Genomic DNA, 17379 nt, shown 5'->3' on the forward strand with positions numbered 1-17379 from the left:
TTATTGCCTATAACTACACATGACATGATATTAAATAAAAGCACGAGTTTAATATGAGAGCATGCGAAAAATTAACAAATTATCATAAATATTAAGATAACACAATAAAACATACGGTAAAAACAAAATAAGAAAAGAAAACAACACGTGCTCTATATATAGCAACTACCAGCGTCCGCAATACGACACGCGTATTGCAGCTAATACGAACAAGCGACACGAGTGTTTTGTGAAAGTGAAATAAGAATAATCGTTGGGAAGATCTTAGCCGTCCACCGATCCACGTCAGAAACTTCGACGGCTTCGAGTGGACAGCTATGGATTAACGATAGCCAGTAGGGTTATTTTGTTTTCTTCTTTATCTTGTCTAATCAAGGTAATTGGGTCGATGATCTGATCAATTAATTAATTAAAATAAAAATTTATACTTTCCCGGGAAAGTAACGAGAAATTCTTTTTCACTAAACAAAGAGGCATCAGGAGCTGGGTATCATATACAATATGTAGTTTAGGGTTGCAATTCGTTTAAAATTATAAAATATACAATTTAAATCCAATAATTTAAAAATGTGTCGCATCACATTAAATTTTATTTTTTATATTAAAAATGTCAGAATTTTACTCATATAATAAGGTTTGAATTATAAACCGTAGGTGGGTTTCTCAAATCCTGATCCCTCACTAATTTATTCACATATTCTATCTGCAGTTTAAATAGAATTTGAACTTTCTTGTTATTTCTCTTAATCAAAACAACTGAGCCTACCCTTGATTTGGAACCAATTATCCAAGAAAAACACTGATCTGTGTATGGCCATTATTGCATATAGTTAAACATACTTACAGCCTCAAACAGAGCAGGCAAAGTCATGATCAATGCCTGAACTTGGACATTAATCTTTTAATGGTTGTGTTTGGTGAGGCGGTCCACAAAGCGGTACTGTTAGTGGTCACGCCTCACCAAACAACATAAAATTGAAGGCAATACCGCTTGCGTGGAGCGTTTTCATGGGACCCACGCCAAAAGGCCATGGATACCACGTCTAAAAATTGCCCATTTATTTTTTTAAATATTTTTTCTTGTGTGAGTACCAATCTTTGTCTTAAATACTCTATATTCATTTTATATTTAGACAATTATAATAATTATACCTACAAATTAATAATTATACTTATAAATTAATAATATATTACAAATTATAATAATAATTTAATAAATATACCTATAAATAAAAATTATAATTATAAGTTAATAATATATTAATAATTATACTAATAAATTATTAAATATACTTATAAAATAAAATTTATAATTATTAGTTAATAATAAATTAATAATTATACTTATTAAATAATTATTTAAATATTAAATTAAATTAATTTCAATTTTTACCTAATAAATTAATAATAATACAAACAAAATATATTTTACACACGTTAACAGCTAACAACATTTAACAGTTTTATCAAACACTTCACAGTTTATTTCAAAGCTTTAACCTCAATTTTTTTTTCCACACCTTAACCATTAGCGTTGAAAATCAACACAACCATTATGACAAACACACAATGTGAAAGTCAAAAAAAAAAAAACATGTGCATTGAGATTTGAGACACTAACTCTTCAATATGAGGCGAAGCATGGTGGCGTGCTTGATTTGGTCAAACGTCCCCAGAGAATGCCATTACATTCACGCTTTCATGATAATCAAGGGTCAAGTAGAATAACTTCAACTACTCTTCAATGGGTCGTCGTTAACACAACAGTAACATTAACAGTAATTGACATAGTTTTACTTCGTCATAAACCCAATGCAGTCAATGAATCAACAAGTCATCACAAACGGTAAACTACAAATTTACTATTTAGCTACGCAAAGATATGTTCCATAAAATCTTGGAATAGACTTCAATCAATGTCATAGCATTAAAATTATTTTGAAATGCAAGCAAAGAAAACAAGTACCTGCAGAAGCGAAACCCTTTCTGTTTCCCCTGAGCTAGTGGACGCTGCGGCTGAACCAAGCTTTGCCAATACCTTTTAATGGAAAATGGTTATAATAAAAAGCCATCAAAGAGAAATATCAAATGAGCCAATTTTGGATGGGAGTTCCAGTATCAATTATTAACAACCCACCTCCGCTTAGAACTCACATTAGTGACAGGCTTGACTCTGTCAGGTATTTGCATTCATCTAAAACAATTCTCCACCACTCAAATCTTCTTCACAGGAGAATCTTCCCATGATGTTACGAACTGTGTTTGCTTCCCATCCTCGATAATCATAAGAATGACTTCATACATACTGGTCAACCTTTTCCATTTATATTTCAACTTCACTCCAGAATCACCCAAGAGATGGTCAATAGACAGAGATGTGATTTAAACTACTCAATTTAGTGATAATCCTCAACCAAATGAAGCAACTCTCGTCCAAGATACGATGACAACATTAGACTCCATTCTACACGGTAAACCCGTGTACAGGGATCTCCCTATTCCACATGCACCAGGTAATTACAGGACTTTCAACCCATAAGGGTGGCTCCAAAGAAATTCTCCTGACATGAGAGTTGAACCCAGGATCCATTGTCTTTGACAAGGATTTATCCTGACAAATTTACTAACAAGCCAACCCTCTTGAGTTGAATCAACTCTTTGATCGAACACAGAAAGGCAGACAATAATCAAAAGAAAAATTAAATCCATTAACATGACTCGTGAAGTATCTACTGCTTGTAAAGTAAGGATACAAAAATTTTACAAAAGATATTAGGTACATAAGAATATAACATATCCAAAGCATGTTTGAGCACGACTTAAGCCTCCAAGATTTAAGACTCAAGAATGATTGAGGAATTATAGAGCCCCAAATCCATACTTACACATGGAATAAGCGTCCTCATAAACGAAAGGTATGACGTAGGGCAACTGCCAACCAGGCTAAGTGGTCACTGCATACGAGTCCTCTTTTTAAATAATAATAACAATAATACATACTTCTGAGAAAAGAAAGAAAGATACATGTCCTGGACAAGCACAAAGCCTATAACCTTGATTCGGATGTTTTTTTAACATATAATTATCCCCATAATTCATCATGCAAAATACAAGGGTACTCATTTTCCGGAGATGCCACCCAGCATAGTACTAAGCCACACAAGGTTGCACTGAACAATAAAATAATCTTCATTATAAATTTTAAACCTTGTACATATGATAGATATTTCCAACCATTGTAAACATAGACTATACACTCCACACAAGCACTTCTACAAACACCTATCAAGAGTTTCACTGCCCATCGAAAGTTCGAAACTATACAAGTATACATACAAGAGAATCCAACTAAGATGCACAAAACCACAATTGGCTTGCTAGTTGCTAATATACATGCAACAATAAGATTTGAATGGAAAATGAAGTTAAATTAAGGGGCACCAAGAAAATAGTACATCATGTTTGCAGAAATGTGATCACTCTTTTCCATGCATTGCCAATCCTCCCCACCTCCCCTCCTAACAATAACAAAACATTATAAGACCGTGCATTTTCAATATTATCAAAAGGAGATTCAAGTCCTTTAAATGCTCGAGTATTTCTCTGCGGCTACATAGTCCAGCATGTCACCAGCATTAGCAGGTCATGAATCCCTTTACATTGTAGGAGAATGGCAGCAACTCTATTTTAACTATTCCAGCAGTTACCCACTCTATGCCCATTTATCTTCCTATCAGGTTCCATAGGCTCATTGTCCAGTCACAAATCACAATGAGCAAGAATATGGTCCAGTCACACCCTATATGAAACAATAAGATAAGAAATGCTTCAGGCTATCCCATGGATACATATGAAAGGTCGTCCAAGTCTCCTAGAACCAAGCCGTGAGATGGTGTTTGAACACTTGAAAGGAAGATTAAGTAACTAGCGTTCAGAGAAACTTGATTTGGTTTGATTTACCAATGAAAGGAAGCAAACAATCAAAGGTTGATGCAATTGTATGCTCTTACTAGTGAGGATCAGACCAAGATGGGGTTTGCAATAGTAGAACCTTGTATACCAATTCTGTTCGTAATTAAGAAAGAAAACTTTGATTTGAGGGTAAATGATTACTTTTATCCCTAATTATCACAAACTGTTAGTTTCGTCAATGAAAGTAACATAAGGGAACACATTCATCAAATGAGAAGGAAAAAAAATCATGGAGCAGCTTTCAGATGAACCCTTTCAATGTTCTTGTTATCAATTTTGCATTCAAACATTTTATTGATACCAACCTTAAGTCGGTTCGGGATTTGGCTATGCTGGCTACTGGTGGACCATCTAATCTCCGCAATAGCCAACCACAACCAATAGGAAAACAATCGCACAATTGTCCCAACTGTGGGTTTCAGTTAATTGATGCTTATAAATGGCCTGCCTTGGGCAAGGAGAACTACCAGCGGGTTAGAAATCATGTTCCGCCGGATAAGGATGCCGCCGGTAAGGGAAGAGGTGGTACAAAGCCTCTGCCTGACAAAGGTAAAGGGAAGGTTGCAGAGTTGTACGGAGGAGGTGTTCAAAATTCAAATCATCTTACAGATAAGTTGTGGGCCCCTAGAGTCCAAGCCAAAAAGATCTGGAGGCCCATTCAGGCTGGAGAAGGCCCGAGTTCTAATTTGGGTGTAGGGCCAAGTTCTAATTTGGGATCAGGCCCAAGTTCTTTTGGACCCTCGTATACCAACCTCTCGCTTGCTATCAATTATTCAGGAGAGAAGGAGGCTGGAAATCCAATCAACAGTGATCAGACTGAAAATCAGGGTGGTGACGATATAGTGCTAGTCGATGAAGAGGAGATAGGAGGAAGCACAGCCAACGATGGTGATCTCTCACAAATCAGTACTCCTAGATCTTCAAGGTCTATAGAGCCAATCTCTGAAGTGGGCAGTGAGGATATAAAGTCTGCGGTGGTAAGCGAAGGATGGCGCTTTCGGGCCAATATTGAAGATTTACTTGAGGATGTTCATGAAAATAATTCCAAGTTAGTGAATTCTGGGGGGAGAAAATCTTACGACGATTGGCGACTTTCCCAATGTTATCTAGATTTCCCGCAAGAGGATCAATTCTACATCACCAATCAGTCTGATATGGTTTGCACTTTTCCTGACGAAAGCCCTGAGCCGGTGCCTATTAGAATTGATACTTCCAATGCTATTTATAGACGCCAGAACAAGAACTTAGGCCAAGAGCTTCTCCTCAAAGCCGGACATGATCTTGCTCTACCTTGGGAGAACGATGCTCTGGTCCCAACACCGTTGGCCATTATTACTTCTGAAAATGTAGAAGATAATCGATTGTTGAACAGGGAGAATCATTCAAAATGGATTATACAGAAGCTCCAACATATGAGGAAAATTCTGGGAATTACCTATTATGGCATGGAGGATGAGGCTATTGCTCTCCTGGTTGAAATTGAGCGGAGAAGAAATTCAGATATGGATAAGAAGGCGGTGTCTTCTGACACCCAAAGAAAATCGAGGGATAGAAGCAGGGAACTAAAGAGACTGGTCTGTTCAATAAACTATGAGAGACACTCTAATAAGAAGGAGGGAATTGCTGAGAAGGGCCAAACTTGTTTCAATGCATATTAAAATCATTAGTTGGAATGTTAGAGGGCTGAACAGCCAAGATAAAAAGGCCATCGTAAAGCATTTTTTAGGTGATTGGAAGGGGCAGATTGTTTGCTTACAGAAAACTAAGCTTACAGAGTTCGATTCCTCTTCTCTCCGTTCGATTTGGGGTATTAGTTCTGGTGACTGGCTCTGCATCCCAGCAAAGGGAGCCTCTGGTGGTATTGCCTTGATGTGGAATTGCAACCAGTGTGAGATCATTGATCATAAAATTGGAGAGTTTTCTATTTCAGCCATCTTTCGATCGAAGGATGACTCTTTCGAGTGGGCTTTTCTGGTGTGTATGGGTCTCCTTCCAAGAGGAATATTGTGTTATGGGATGAGCTCTCCATTTTCAGATCTTTGTGGAATGGGCCTTGGGTTATTGGGGGTGATTTTAATGATGTTTTGTACCCGCATGAGAGAACTGGTGCTACTGGTGAATCAGCAGAAATGAGGGACTTTCAAAACTTTGTCTTCAATAATAGTCTCCGGGACCTCCCCCTCCAACATGGAAAATTCACATGGTCAAATCTGCGTCTTCAACCTTCTTTCTCCAGAATTGATAGATTCTTCATCAGTACTGATTGGGAAGATCATTTTGGGAGTGTTGCGCAATCCCTCCGTCCTCGTCCTACCTCGGATCATTATCCAATCCTCCTAGAGGGTGGTATCATGAATTGGGGTCCTACCCCCTTTCGTTTTCAGAATCATTGGCTGCAACATGAAGACTTGGAAGATCTCATTAGAGAGTGGTGGAACTCTTCTCATATTAATGGTTTTGCTAGCTTCAGGTTGATAGCAAAGCTGAAAATCCTTAAAGCCAAATTGAGGGAGTGGAGCAATGCTACTTATGGTGATGTTAGCTCGAAAATCAAAAGCTTAATGGCTGATATCAATTCACTGGATGAGCGAGAGAATAGGGAGGGGAGTCTTACGGTTGATGACATGACTTTAAGAGATGCAAATAAAAGAGTTCTTTCAGAGCTCAATAGGGTGGAGGAGGTGGCTTGGAGGCAAAAATCCAGAATCAAGTGGCTCAAAGAAGGGGATAGAAACAGTAAGTTCTTTCACAAAATGGCTTCTATTCACAGAAACCGAAACTATATCAAGTCTATGAGCATTAATGGGAGAACCATTACTCAAGAAAGGAACCTGAAACATGAAATCCCAGCCTTTTTTAAAGGGCTTTTTGAGGAAAATTTTAACTTGAGACCCTCTTTTGATGACTTGCCTTTATCTTCTTTGAGCATGGAGGAGGCCCAATGGCTTGAAAGATCTTTTGAAGAGGAAGAAGTCAAGGCTGCATTAGACAGTTGTAATGGGGAAAAAGCTCCTGGTCCTGACGGTTTCACCATGGAGTTCTATAAGAGGTTCTGGCTAGTCATCAAGGCTGATATAATGGAGTTTTTCAATGAGTTCCACAAAAACGCAGCATTTGTTGACTCTTTGAATACCACTTTTATTACATTGATTGCTAAGAAAGCTTCAGCTCATGACATCAGAGACTTTAGGCCCATTAGCTTACTGGGCAGTGTGTATAAATGGCTGGCAAAGGTTCTCTCTAAGAGATTAAGGGCTGTTCTGGGTGGTATTATCAATGAGGCTCAGCATGCTTACATTAAAGACAGGCAGATTCTTGATGCTTCTTTGATTGCAAATGAGATTGTGGATCTTTATTCTAAGCACAAGTTATCTGGTGTCTTGTGCAAGTTAGATATGGAGAAAGCCTTCGACAATATGAATTGGAATTTTCTTCTTAAAGTCCTCGAGAGGAAAGGATTTGGGGCAAAATGGATTTCTTGGATCAAGAGGTGTCTGACTTCTGCATCTTTCTCTATTTTAGTCAATGGGGCTGCAACTGAGTTCTTTCATTCCTCCAAAGGGGTTAGGCAGGGTGATCCCTTATCGCCCTTGTTATTCATTCTGGGCATGGATATTTTGAGTTGTATGTTGGATAGAGCAGTTTCGTATGGTCTGCTTGATGGAGCCAAGATTGAAGGTAGAGCTAATTCAGTCTCAATTTCAAACCTGTTGTATGCGGATGACACGCTGTGTTTTTGTGGAGGTAGTGTGGAGCAAGTAGCTAATCTTTGTGCCATCCTGCTGGGCTTTGAAGCTATCTCTGGTTTGAAAGTTAATTTGAGTAAGAGTAAAATCATCCCTGTTGGAAACACTCCAAATGTTGAGCTCCTTGCTGAGGTACTTGGGTGTGAAGTCTCCAGCTTGCCTTCAACCTATCTTGGGCTTCCCTTGGGTGCTAAATATAAAGACCAGAGTATTTGGAATCTCTTGGTGGAAAATTTTGATAAAAAGCTTTCAGGATGGAGGAGGAACTATCTCTCTAAAGCAGGGAGGCTGTCTCTCATTAAAAGTACTCTATCTAACCTCCCTGTCTACATGTTGTCTATTCTCCCCATCCCCTCCTCCATTGCTGGTAGGCTTGAGTCAATTATGTGTAGATTCCTGTGGGGCGATTCAGTGGAGTGTAGGAAATTTCATTTGGTGAATTGGAATTGTGTTAAGCTCCCAAAAGAGGTTGGAGGCCTAGGGATAAAATGTTTGATCACATTTAATAAGGCCTTACTGGGTAAATGGCTGTGGAGGTTTGCCATCAACAAAGATCAGTTGTGGCGGAAAATTATTGCTTGCAAGTATGGCACTGGCATCTATGGATGGTCCACGAAGCAGATCAAAGAACCATATGGCTGCAGTATGTGGAAATATATAATGAAAGGTTGGGAGGCTTGGTCTTCTCTAACCCGCTTCCAAGCTGGCAGGGGCAACTCAATAAGTTTCTGGAACGATCATTGGACAGGAGACACCTCTCTGAAGGACTCTTTTCCTAATTTATACACTTTAGCAACACAGAAAGATGCTTCAATTATCCAATTACTTCAAGTCTCTGCTGGAGGCTTTTCCTGGAATATCAACTTCATTCGTGAGGCACAAGATTGGGAAGTGTTGACTTTCACAAACTTCTGGAGCCTGGTCTATAGTGCAAAGATCAATCCTGCTTGTGAGGATAAAATTTGTTGGAAGGTAGCAAAAAACAACCTTTTTTCTGTGAGTTCTTTCTATAAGGAACTTCTGAAAGATAAATTGCACAATGGGCACTCTCAATTCCCTTGGCAATGGCTTTGGAAATCTAAGGCTCCCCCTAAGTGTGTTTTTTTCTGCTGGGAGGCTGTATGGGGTAGAATCCTAACAATGGATAACTTGCAAAGGCGAGGCATTTCGTTGGTAAACCGAAGTTGCCTCTGTAAAGCAGGTTTGGAATCTATCAGTCATCTTCTTTTGCACTGCGAGTGGTCTTCCAAAATTTGGGCAAATGTTCTGAGGCTGCTGGGCATTTCTTGGGTCACTAATTCTTCTGTGGACAAGGAATTATTAGCTTGGAAGGGCGTAAGCAGGGACAAAAGGCTAGGAAGTTTTATCCAATTAATTCCAATTTCTGTGATGTGGATGCTATGGCTGGAAAGGAATAACAGAGTGTTCAAAAGCAAAGATTCCTCCATAGACACTTTCTTAGTCACCTGGTTGGATTGCCTTAGGTTCTGGGGCACTTCCTTTTCTGGAAACATTTTTGATCATCTGTTTATCTCCCTCTTCTAATTTGTTTGGGTTGCACCCCCTTGGTGCTTGAATAAAATTTTTTTCATTCAAAAAAAAAGAAAAGAGTCAATTCAAGATCAAAAGCCAAGTATTGAGTTGTAAAAACAGCAGAGGCTCAACATAATTAAGATTTCGTTTGCACACATGGGAACTCATTATAATACATCTATAATTTACAAAAAGGATATAGAGACTTGATAAGTGGTAACAAAACCAGGGGACTCAAAATGGCAATGAATAAGTGTAGCATAGCACTTCAGACGGACTAAACGTAAAACCCTAAAATGGGCCATTGAAACTCATACTATGCAAATTGATTCAGACTGAAAAACTTCCGGTGACTTGATGGATGCAGAAATCAGAATTATGGGAAAAAGAGAACAACTATCAAGTATCGCTACATCAATTTAGTTACGAAAGTTAATACTCACGATGAAACCTGCCTAATTAGATGACGACGGAGCAGGAGGCGAGGGAGACGGCGGCTGCGCCCGGAGTTCCTTGACCACGGCCGCTAGTGCCTCAGGGTTTAGCCCAAGGTCGCAGAGTGCAATGAGTACCGAGAGAGTGTGACGGTCGAGTCCAGTCTCTAGGATGTTCGACATGTGAAACGCCAAATCCAGCGATTCCCTCGCCGTCTTCGCGGCCTCTGAATCCATACCGGATATACAGATACTGTTGAGCGCAAGAAGTTTCACTTCACAGTTCACATCAACACGAACGAACGAGTTAAAATGAAACAATTCGAAATCAAAAGGATTACGCCCAACCCAATTATTCGGTCCAATGAGAGAAAGGCCCAAAGGCCTAATGAGGACAAGCCCATTAGGTCAGTCATAATACATGGGCCCCATATACAAAGCTCAATTAATTTGTCCCACCTGCAAATAAGAGAATCTTCTAAGCCTAATATTAGGCCCATAGTTTAATAACACACAATTAAAGCCCATAAACACACAACTATTCCACGTTAGCTAATTGCTACTACTATTCATAATCCCTAATTTGTAATTTCCTCATTTTGAATTTTCTATGGCGGCTCACCGACTGGATTGCTTCATCCCATCTTATCGGTCCAGCAGTATACGATGTGTAAGAGCAACTTCAGTGGTGTAAATTTGTTGGCCCAGCAAAAATTTATATTGGGTCCCACTTCTATTACATAAAAAGTCAAGGCAAACACGTCTCTCAATACAATCACACCAACAAAACACATCTCCCAATATAACCACACCAACAAAACACATATTCCTATACATTTTCCTTCCCACCCAACAAGGTGGCCAACAAATTCCCATGCCCTTCATGTTGTCCCCAATAAAACTACACCAAAACACAATCTTTCAATATAAAACACATCTCCCAATATAGCCACATCAGCAAAACACAAAACCCAATACAACCACATCAGTAAAACACAAAACCCCATACATATTTGTTGGCCCAGACAAAATAACACCATTACAAGTGCTCTAAGTATGAAAACTAGTCCAAAAGGAGACTTGTGAAGGATTCCGTTGGGCTCTACTGCTTGTCTATTCAGCAGCGAAGGTTCACAAGTGTCGAGTTTTCTCATATTTGGCCTTGTTGATTGAAAATTTGGAACTGATTGATCGATTTTTTCCACAAGAAACACGGTCTTTTTTACGCGACGGCTAATCAAAGCTCACGACTTCTGAGCTTGCGTATGGTGATTCGATTTTACCCTTCCAACTCACAATAAATAGGTACCCTGGTCCTGCTTCATTTTCTTGCCTTTTTTTTTTAAATTCGGATGCAAGCATAAACAATATGCAGAATCATACATGGATGATTGCGGTGATGGTCTGCGCGATTTTCTTTCACACATGCTTTGTTTCAGGAGACCCAACAGAGGATTTCAAGATTGAGAGGTTGCCAGACCAACCCAATGTCACTTTTCAACAATATTCAGGCTATGTCTATGTGGATAGTGCAAAAACTAGGGCTCTTTTCTTCTACTTTGTTGAAGCAGAAACTCAGCCTGAATCAAAGCCTCTTGTACTTTGGCTTGATGGAGGTGAAACTTTTTCTGGAATTGAGTTGGGTTTTTGCTAAATTTTGTAATTCAATGCTTTATGGGTTTTGAAGTATCTATTGTTTTCCTTTTGAAGGTCCTCCTTGTTCAGCAGTTGGACAGGGAGTATTTATTGAGCATGGTCCCTTTAGGCCAAAAGGAGATATTCTGACCAAGAATGAGTATAGCTGGAATAGAGGTTCCACCATCTCCCCTGAAAAATCCATTTTATTTTTCATGTTTCTTTATATCAGTGAAGTAAAATCCATTACAAGTTTAATTTGTATGATTTGCAGTGGCAAATATGTTGTACCTAGACGCACCAGCAGGAGCTGGTTTCTCTTATTCAACCAACGAGTCATACTACAACTATTTGAATGATGACATGACTGGTTTGTATATAGCATTATGCACACTCATTGTAGTTATATTTGTCTGATATAAAACTGACCTTCAATTTATATTTTTTGTCCTGAAGCCCAAGACTCACTAGAGTTTCTGAACGGCTGGTTTGCCATATTCAGTAAGTACAAGGAATATGACTTTTACATTGGTGGAGAGAGTTATGGACCTCACTTTGTCATACCACTTGCGAAGCTTATTGTTGATAAGAAACTTCCTTATAAACTCAAGGGGTTAGCTGTGAGTTTTTTCCCCCCATTTATTTAAATTTTCTAGTGAAATGATATTCATTGAGCTTATGAGAACAATTATCATTGGATCAGCTCGGAAATCCGCTTCTGGAATTCAATACTGACTTGAACGCGCGGGATCTGTACTATTGGTCCCATGGATTGATTTCAGACGATGTTTACCATCGTACCCTGACTGTTTGCAACACCTCTCAATACTGGAGGGAGTCGCTCAGAGGCAATATTTCTGAGGCGTGTAATGCTACTTTTAACCTTTCTGTCCAACAAAGGGATGTTGTTAATCTATATGAAGTCACTGGTGATAATTGTTTATCATCCGATACATCACAGTCACAGAGGGACGATCTCAATCTGGGGCGTAAAACTAAGGCAAGGCCAACACTAACTGTCAAAAACCCTTCTTTTTTTCTTGTGTTTTTTGGTGCATTGATTTTTAGTTTCTCTTCTGCCAGAAACTCATGTTTATCTCTTGCTTGTAGATATTTGGAACATATGTAGACCTCTGTGCATCAGATACTGTAACCAAGTACCTGAACAGGGAAGATGTGAAGAAAGCTCTTCATGCAAAACTTGTTGGATTCACCTCTTGGGCACTTTGCAGCGACGAGGAGTAATTATAATCTTATCTTTTAATCGGAATTCTGAAAAAAAATTCGATTGGTGCTTCGTTTTCTTTTGCAATTCATATTCATCTTCACACTTGTCCTATGTTTTATGCTATTGTTTCCAGAGTTGTGAGATATGATGACAGAGACGCACAGATACCAATGGATGGCCTCTTAGGCTCCTTGGTTAAGTCTGGCCATAGGACCCTTGTTTACAGGTAACTTAATCTCCCATCTGATTTTTTTATCATTTCAAGCATGAAATTATCGATATCAGTGATATAATCTTGAAATAAAAATGTGATGACAGTGGTGATCAAGATGCGGTTTTACCATTCTTTGGCACTCGAACTCTGGTAGATGGAATTGCAAACGCATTAAACTTGAACACAACTACTCCATATCGAACTTGGTACGAGGGAAGACAGGTTGCCGGATGGACTCAATCTTATGATGATGGGTTGCTAACCTTTGCTACCATCAGGAAAGGAAATCATCAAGCTCCCTATAATCAACCGGCAAGATCACTTACACTGTTCGAGGCATATCTTGCAGGGAAACCACCTCCGGAACAGTGACAGCTCCATGTATGTTTATTTCAGTAAAATATCATGTGATTCAATCCTACTGTTTTAAGGCATGTTCATTTCATTGTAATGTCGTCGTATATAAGTAAATAAAAGAGCAGAGCTCTAACATCTAAAGGGCTGAACAGCTATGATTTTGAATGTATTTCTTCTTTTCTTGATGGCCGAGAATGGGCCATTGGAAGTTGAAGCTCACACTGCAAATTGATTCAGACTGAAAGCCAACTATGCCTAATGAAAGGAAAATTCAGAATTATGGGAAAAAGATCACAACTATCAGGTATTCTTACAACAATTTTGATACGAAAGCTCATAGTTACGAAACCAGCTTCATTAGAAAATTACGGAGCAGAAGGCGACGGAGACGGTTGTTGTGCTCGGAGTTCTTTGACCACGGCGGCTAGTGTCTCCGGGTTGAGCCCAAGGTCGCAGAGTGCAATGAGGACCGACAGAGTGTGACGGTCGAGACCCGTATCTAGAATATTCGACATGTGAAACGCCAGATCCAGCGAGTCCCTCGCGGTCTTCGCGGCCTCTGAATCCATCTCCGATCTTCCGATACCGTGAGCGAGCAGAGTTTCAGAGCAGTAAGTGCGCAAAGAAAGCCGTACCCATGAAAATAGACGAACATAAGAGACCTAGCCCATTTGTTGGGTCCAACAATAAGTAAAAGGCCGATAAGAAACTCTTCGAAGCCCAATAGTTAAGCCCATTCGTTAAACACACAATCAAAGTTCATTAGTCCACAACAACTCCCATTCAAAAACCCTAATTCGATTTCAAAATCCCTAAAATTTCTGTGTCTTGGGCGGCTTGACTGGCCTGATTTCTTTAATCCTATGTTCACTTTCTCAGCAGGATCTGATGTAGGCTTGGAAGAGTAGTCCAAATTTATACAAGTAAAACTATGTGCATTCTGTTTCTTCTCTATGACCTAACCTTCGTAGAATTTTCTCACATACTATTTTCTTGTATTGAAATTTTGGAAGTGATTGACCAATTATTTGCACGAGTTTGTTTTCACGGAACGTCATGTTAGAATGACAATATCTCACATCGTTTGGAATACCAAGTGACGTGATTTATAATTCACCTTAATACTCAAGAACCCTTTTAACAGGAACAAAGTCGTGCGGCCAAACTTACCTCACCTCTTCTTGAAGTGATAGTGTTTTGGATGAAATGTTAGCTAAAAAAAAGAAGAAGAAAAATTACATATTAGTTGGGTTTCTGCTCTTGTGAGACCTACCTTTGTTCCTCAAAAGGTGAGTGTGATTGTAGTTAACATGATTATATTATATGCACAGTCAAACAGACAAGAGAAAGGGAAAGAAAAAAAAACACAAACAAAAGAAAGTGAATTGTTAATGACAGACAGCTTGCCTAGCTATCTAATTATGATTTAATTGACCATCTTAATGAAAACTAATTAAGTTTAACCCTTATAGGTAGCTACCACAAGATTTATGACTAATAATTCTCATCAATGAAGATCTCTCTATTTCTTTTTCTTATGCCTGAAATGAAATGACCTCACATTCTTTGTCTGTATAATGAAGCACTAAAAGTAGGTGCAACCAAAAACCTATAAGTTTTTTACTTACTGATTTAACATTTTTATGAACATGGTTTAAGAAACATGTTTACGGACACATGTATGCTCGATCGATTCTTAGGGATGTCAATGGTGCGGGTTATGCTACTTAAAAATGGGTGCGAGTACTGTTAACTTATTGATTTGGGGGTATGATGAGATTTGATGAAGCTTGTACATCACATGATTTCTAGCAATGTTCAAAAAGAGTCTTATGGGGCTCCATGAGTATGATTTGCCATTAACAAAAGCTGTGAAATTAATGAGAAATCTCATGAAGCAATTGTGTTCAAATGATGATATATATCGTATAGGAACAAAGACTTTGACTGGGATTGTGTGCGAAAAAGAAAGCAAAATCATAAAAAGGAGAAACCCAAAGCTTGTTGTTGCTTCAAGAGCAATATATATATATATATATATATATATATTTCTTTGTCTCTAATCATGTCCCATATATGTACTCATAACCACACAAAAACTCATTCTATACTAACTTGCTTGGAAATCAAACAGTTAGTGGTATAACAGAAGGACTATTAATAACAATAATAATTTTGTATGTATAAAATTGGATTCGGAGGCTCTACAATTACGCTTGAATTTTATATATCATCCTGCTAAGGGAGAGAGAGTCACAAATATGGAATTCTCATATGTTATCAATTTATTGAGAATTATTGGTTCTTACTCAAAACAAATTAAAACACCATTTCTACCCACCATGTTTGTAGGTGCCAAAAATAATCATCAAGTATATCCATGACTTTCATGTATGTATTGATCTTTCTTTCTTTCTTCTACCTTTTTTTTATCTTTTCAAACAAAATTAAAGAAAGTAACAAAAAAAACATAATCATTTCTTCAAAGAAAGTTATCACTGCATAGTATACACCCTGATATTCATCTCCCACCTCCTAATGTAATATGTCCCACCCCATCACCATTTTTTTCCTCTTTTTTTTATTATTATTTGACATCTCAAATTCCAAACCCTAGTTTATAAGCAGGAAAACACTATATATATAACACATTTTAAAAAATGTACTAATTCTTTTACCATTAAAGCAAAACATTCTTGTGAAAAATGAACTGTGTCGTTCCTCAAAGGCCCAGGCGCCCAGCACAAATGGACATCAATTAAAGCTAAGCTAATCAATTAATTTACACAATTATATTTGATATATATTCACATTGTAAGCCCAGTATATATATATCCCTGATGGGTCCACCTTGACGTCCTAGTTTGGTCATGCTTGCTTGAGCAAAATTTTCTTTCTATGGACTTAATTATCCCATTGACTAATGCCAATTTACTTTCTATTTTAGACAAATCCCTAAAATCCACCAGATTTAGAATAAGATATGGATTTTAACACAAAAGTAAAGTCTAGGACAGAAATGAATGCACTACAAGGTTTTTCTTTTCAAAATTTTATTTTTTTCTGAATTTTTTTTGTTTTCTTTTGGGAGTGCATTTATGGATCATAGAGAAGGAGGATTGGAAGAAGCAGCTTTTAATTAATTTGAACAATAAATGCAAAGAACAGACAACCCCACCTGAAAAAAAATAAATATATATATATATATATGAAATTCCCAACATTAACCTTAGAAGTGTATATACAATTATACATACATATAAGTATATAACTTCCTATTAGAGTATCTAACACAGAACATTCTCTTTACTAGTTAAAAAGAGAAGAGGCTTTTTCTTTAGCAAAAATAAAAAGGCAAAAAGAAGCTCACATTAATAAAGGCTGGCATGGGAAATTGGAGAGCCTTTTAGGGTTATGAAAAAAATTGAAATTCTCTCTCTGTGTTTTTTTTTTAGCAGCAAAAATTAGGGCTCTCAAATAAGTATAGAAAATGAGTTTTTCAAATACCAAAAACCAATGCACCAAATCCTATGCAGTTTGACTTGCTCTCTTATTTCAAACTCCTAGGCTTCTTCTTCTATGTAAAGCCACAAAAGCCTCCTTTGCTCCCAAAAGAAAGAGTGAGTGTGTGTTGACAACCCATTTTTTGATTTCTGAGAAGGAAAAAAAAAAAAAGAACAGAGAAAACAGAGGTTTTTTTTTTTTGGCAGAGAATCAAAGGCATCCATCCAATGCCATGAAAAGCATGAGAAGATCTAGAAGAGGAGGAAGGGTTTGCTTTTCTCTGCTTTTGCTGATGCTGATGATGGTGATGCAGTTAGAGAATACTACAAGTTATGGATTTGGTCATCAAGAGAAGAAGATAAGAAGATTATCCAAAGGTATTACTGGTACTGGGTCTTCAAATTCTGATCATTATAAGCTTCCAAGAGTTCATTCTGTGAAGTCCAAAGGAGGAGAAGGAAGAGGTGGTGGTGGTGGAGATGATGAAATTTTTGGAGCTGAAAAGAGGAAAATCCACACAGGCCCAAATCCTTTACACAACAGATAAGTTGTAAAGAAACTAAATTAAATATATCTTGAAGAGAAGTTGTATCTAATTCATGGTATGGAATTATTATTTTTTTTCTTTTTGAGCAATATTTTATTTTCTTCATGCTTGGTGTCTCAAGTACTGTTGATTAATTACAGATGTATATGAAAACCTTAGGTTTGATGAGATTTTTTTGGTGAGAAAAATATACCCTCTATGTTGTGAGA

The 17379-nt window shown here is 37.9% G+C and overlaps 2 protein-coding genes across 4 annotated transcripts; one reads left to right on the top strand and one right to left on the bottom strand.

The window, feature by feature from the left end:
- Positions 1-1735: 1735 nt before the first annotated feature.
- Positions 1736-9997, bottom strand: LOC120012747 (mitotic-spindle organizing protein 1A-like). Of its 3 annotated transcripts, none has more exons than XM_038864214.1 (2): positions 9695-9996; positions 1736-3518 (listed from the first exon to the last, which is right to left on the bottom strand). In XM_038864214.1, exon 1 carries the CDS (start codon positions 9920-9922, stop codon positions 9707-9709), a length of 216 nt encoding a protein of 71 aa, XP_038720142.1. In that variant the 5' UTR covers positions 9923-9996; the 3' UTR covers positions 1736-3518; positions 9695-9706. The 3 variants fall into 3 exon arrangements, with proteins under 3 accessions (XP_038720142.1, XP_038720141.1, XP_038720143.1); XM_038864213.1 differs by having other exon boundaries at positions 1736-3799; XM_038864215.1 differs by lacking the exon at positions 1736-3518 and adding an exon at positions 9274-9289 and having other exon boundaries at positions 9695-9997.
- A 1007-nt stretch (positions 9998-11004) lies between these two features.
- Positions 11005-13288, top strand: LOC120013519 (serine carboxypeptidase-like 45). Its single transcript, XM_038865353.1, has 8 exons — positions 11005-11301; positions 11396-11497; positions 11595-11690; positions 11777-11940; positions 12024-12320; positions 12431-12561; positions 12682-12774; positions 12867-13288. Exons 1-8 carry the CDS (start codon positions 11055-11057, stop codon positions 13132-13134), a joined length of 1398 nt encoding a protein of 465 aa, XP_038721281.1. The 5' UTR covers positions 11005-11054; the 3' UTR covers positions 13135-13288.
- The last annotated feature ends 4091 nt before the right edge of the window (positions 13289-17379 follow it).

This window comes from Tripterygium wilfordii, chromosome 13 (genome assembly GCF_013401445.1).
Source record: "Tripterygium wilfordii isolate XIE 37 chromosome 13, ASM1340144v1, whole genome shotgun sequence".
NCBI classification, from domain to species: domain Eukaryota; kingdom Viridiplantae; phylum Streptophyta; class Magnoliopsida; order Celastrales; family Celastraceae; genus Tripterygium; species Tripterygium wilfordii.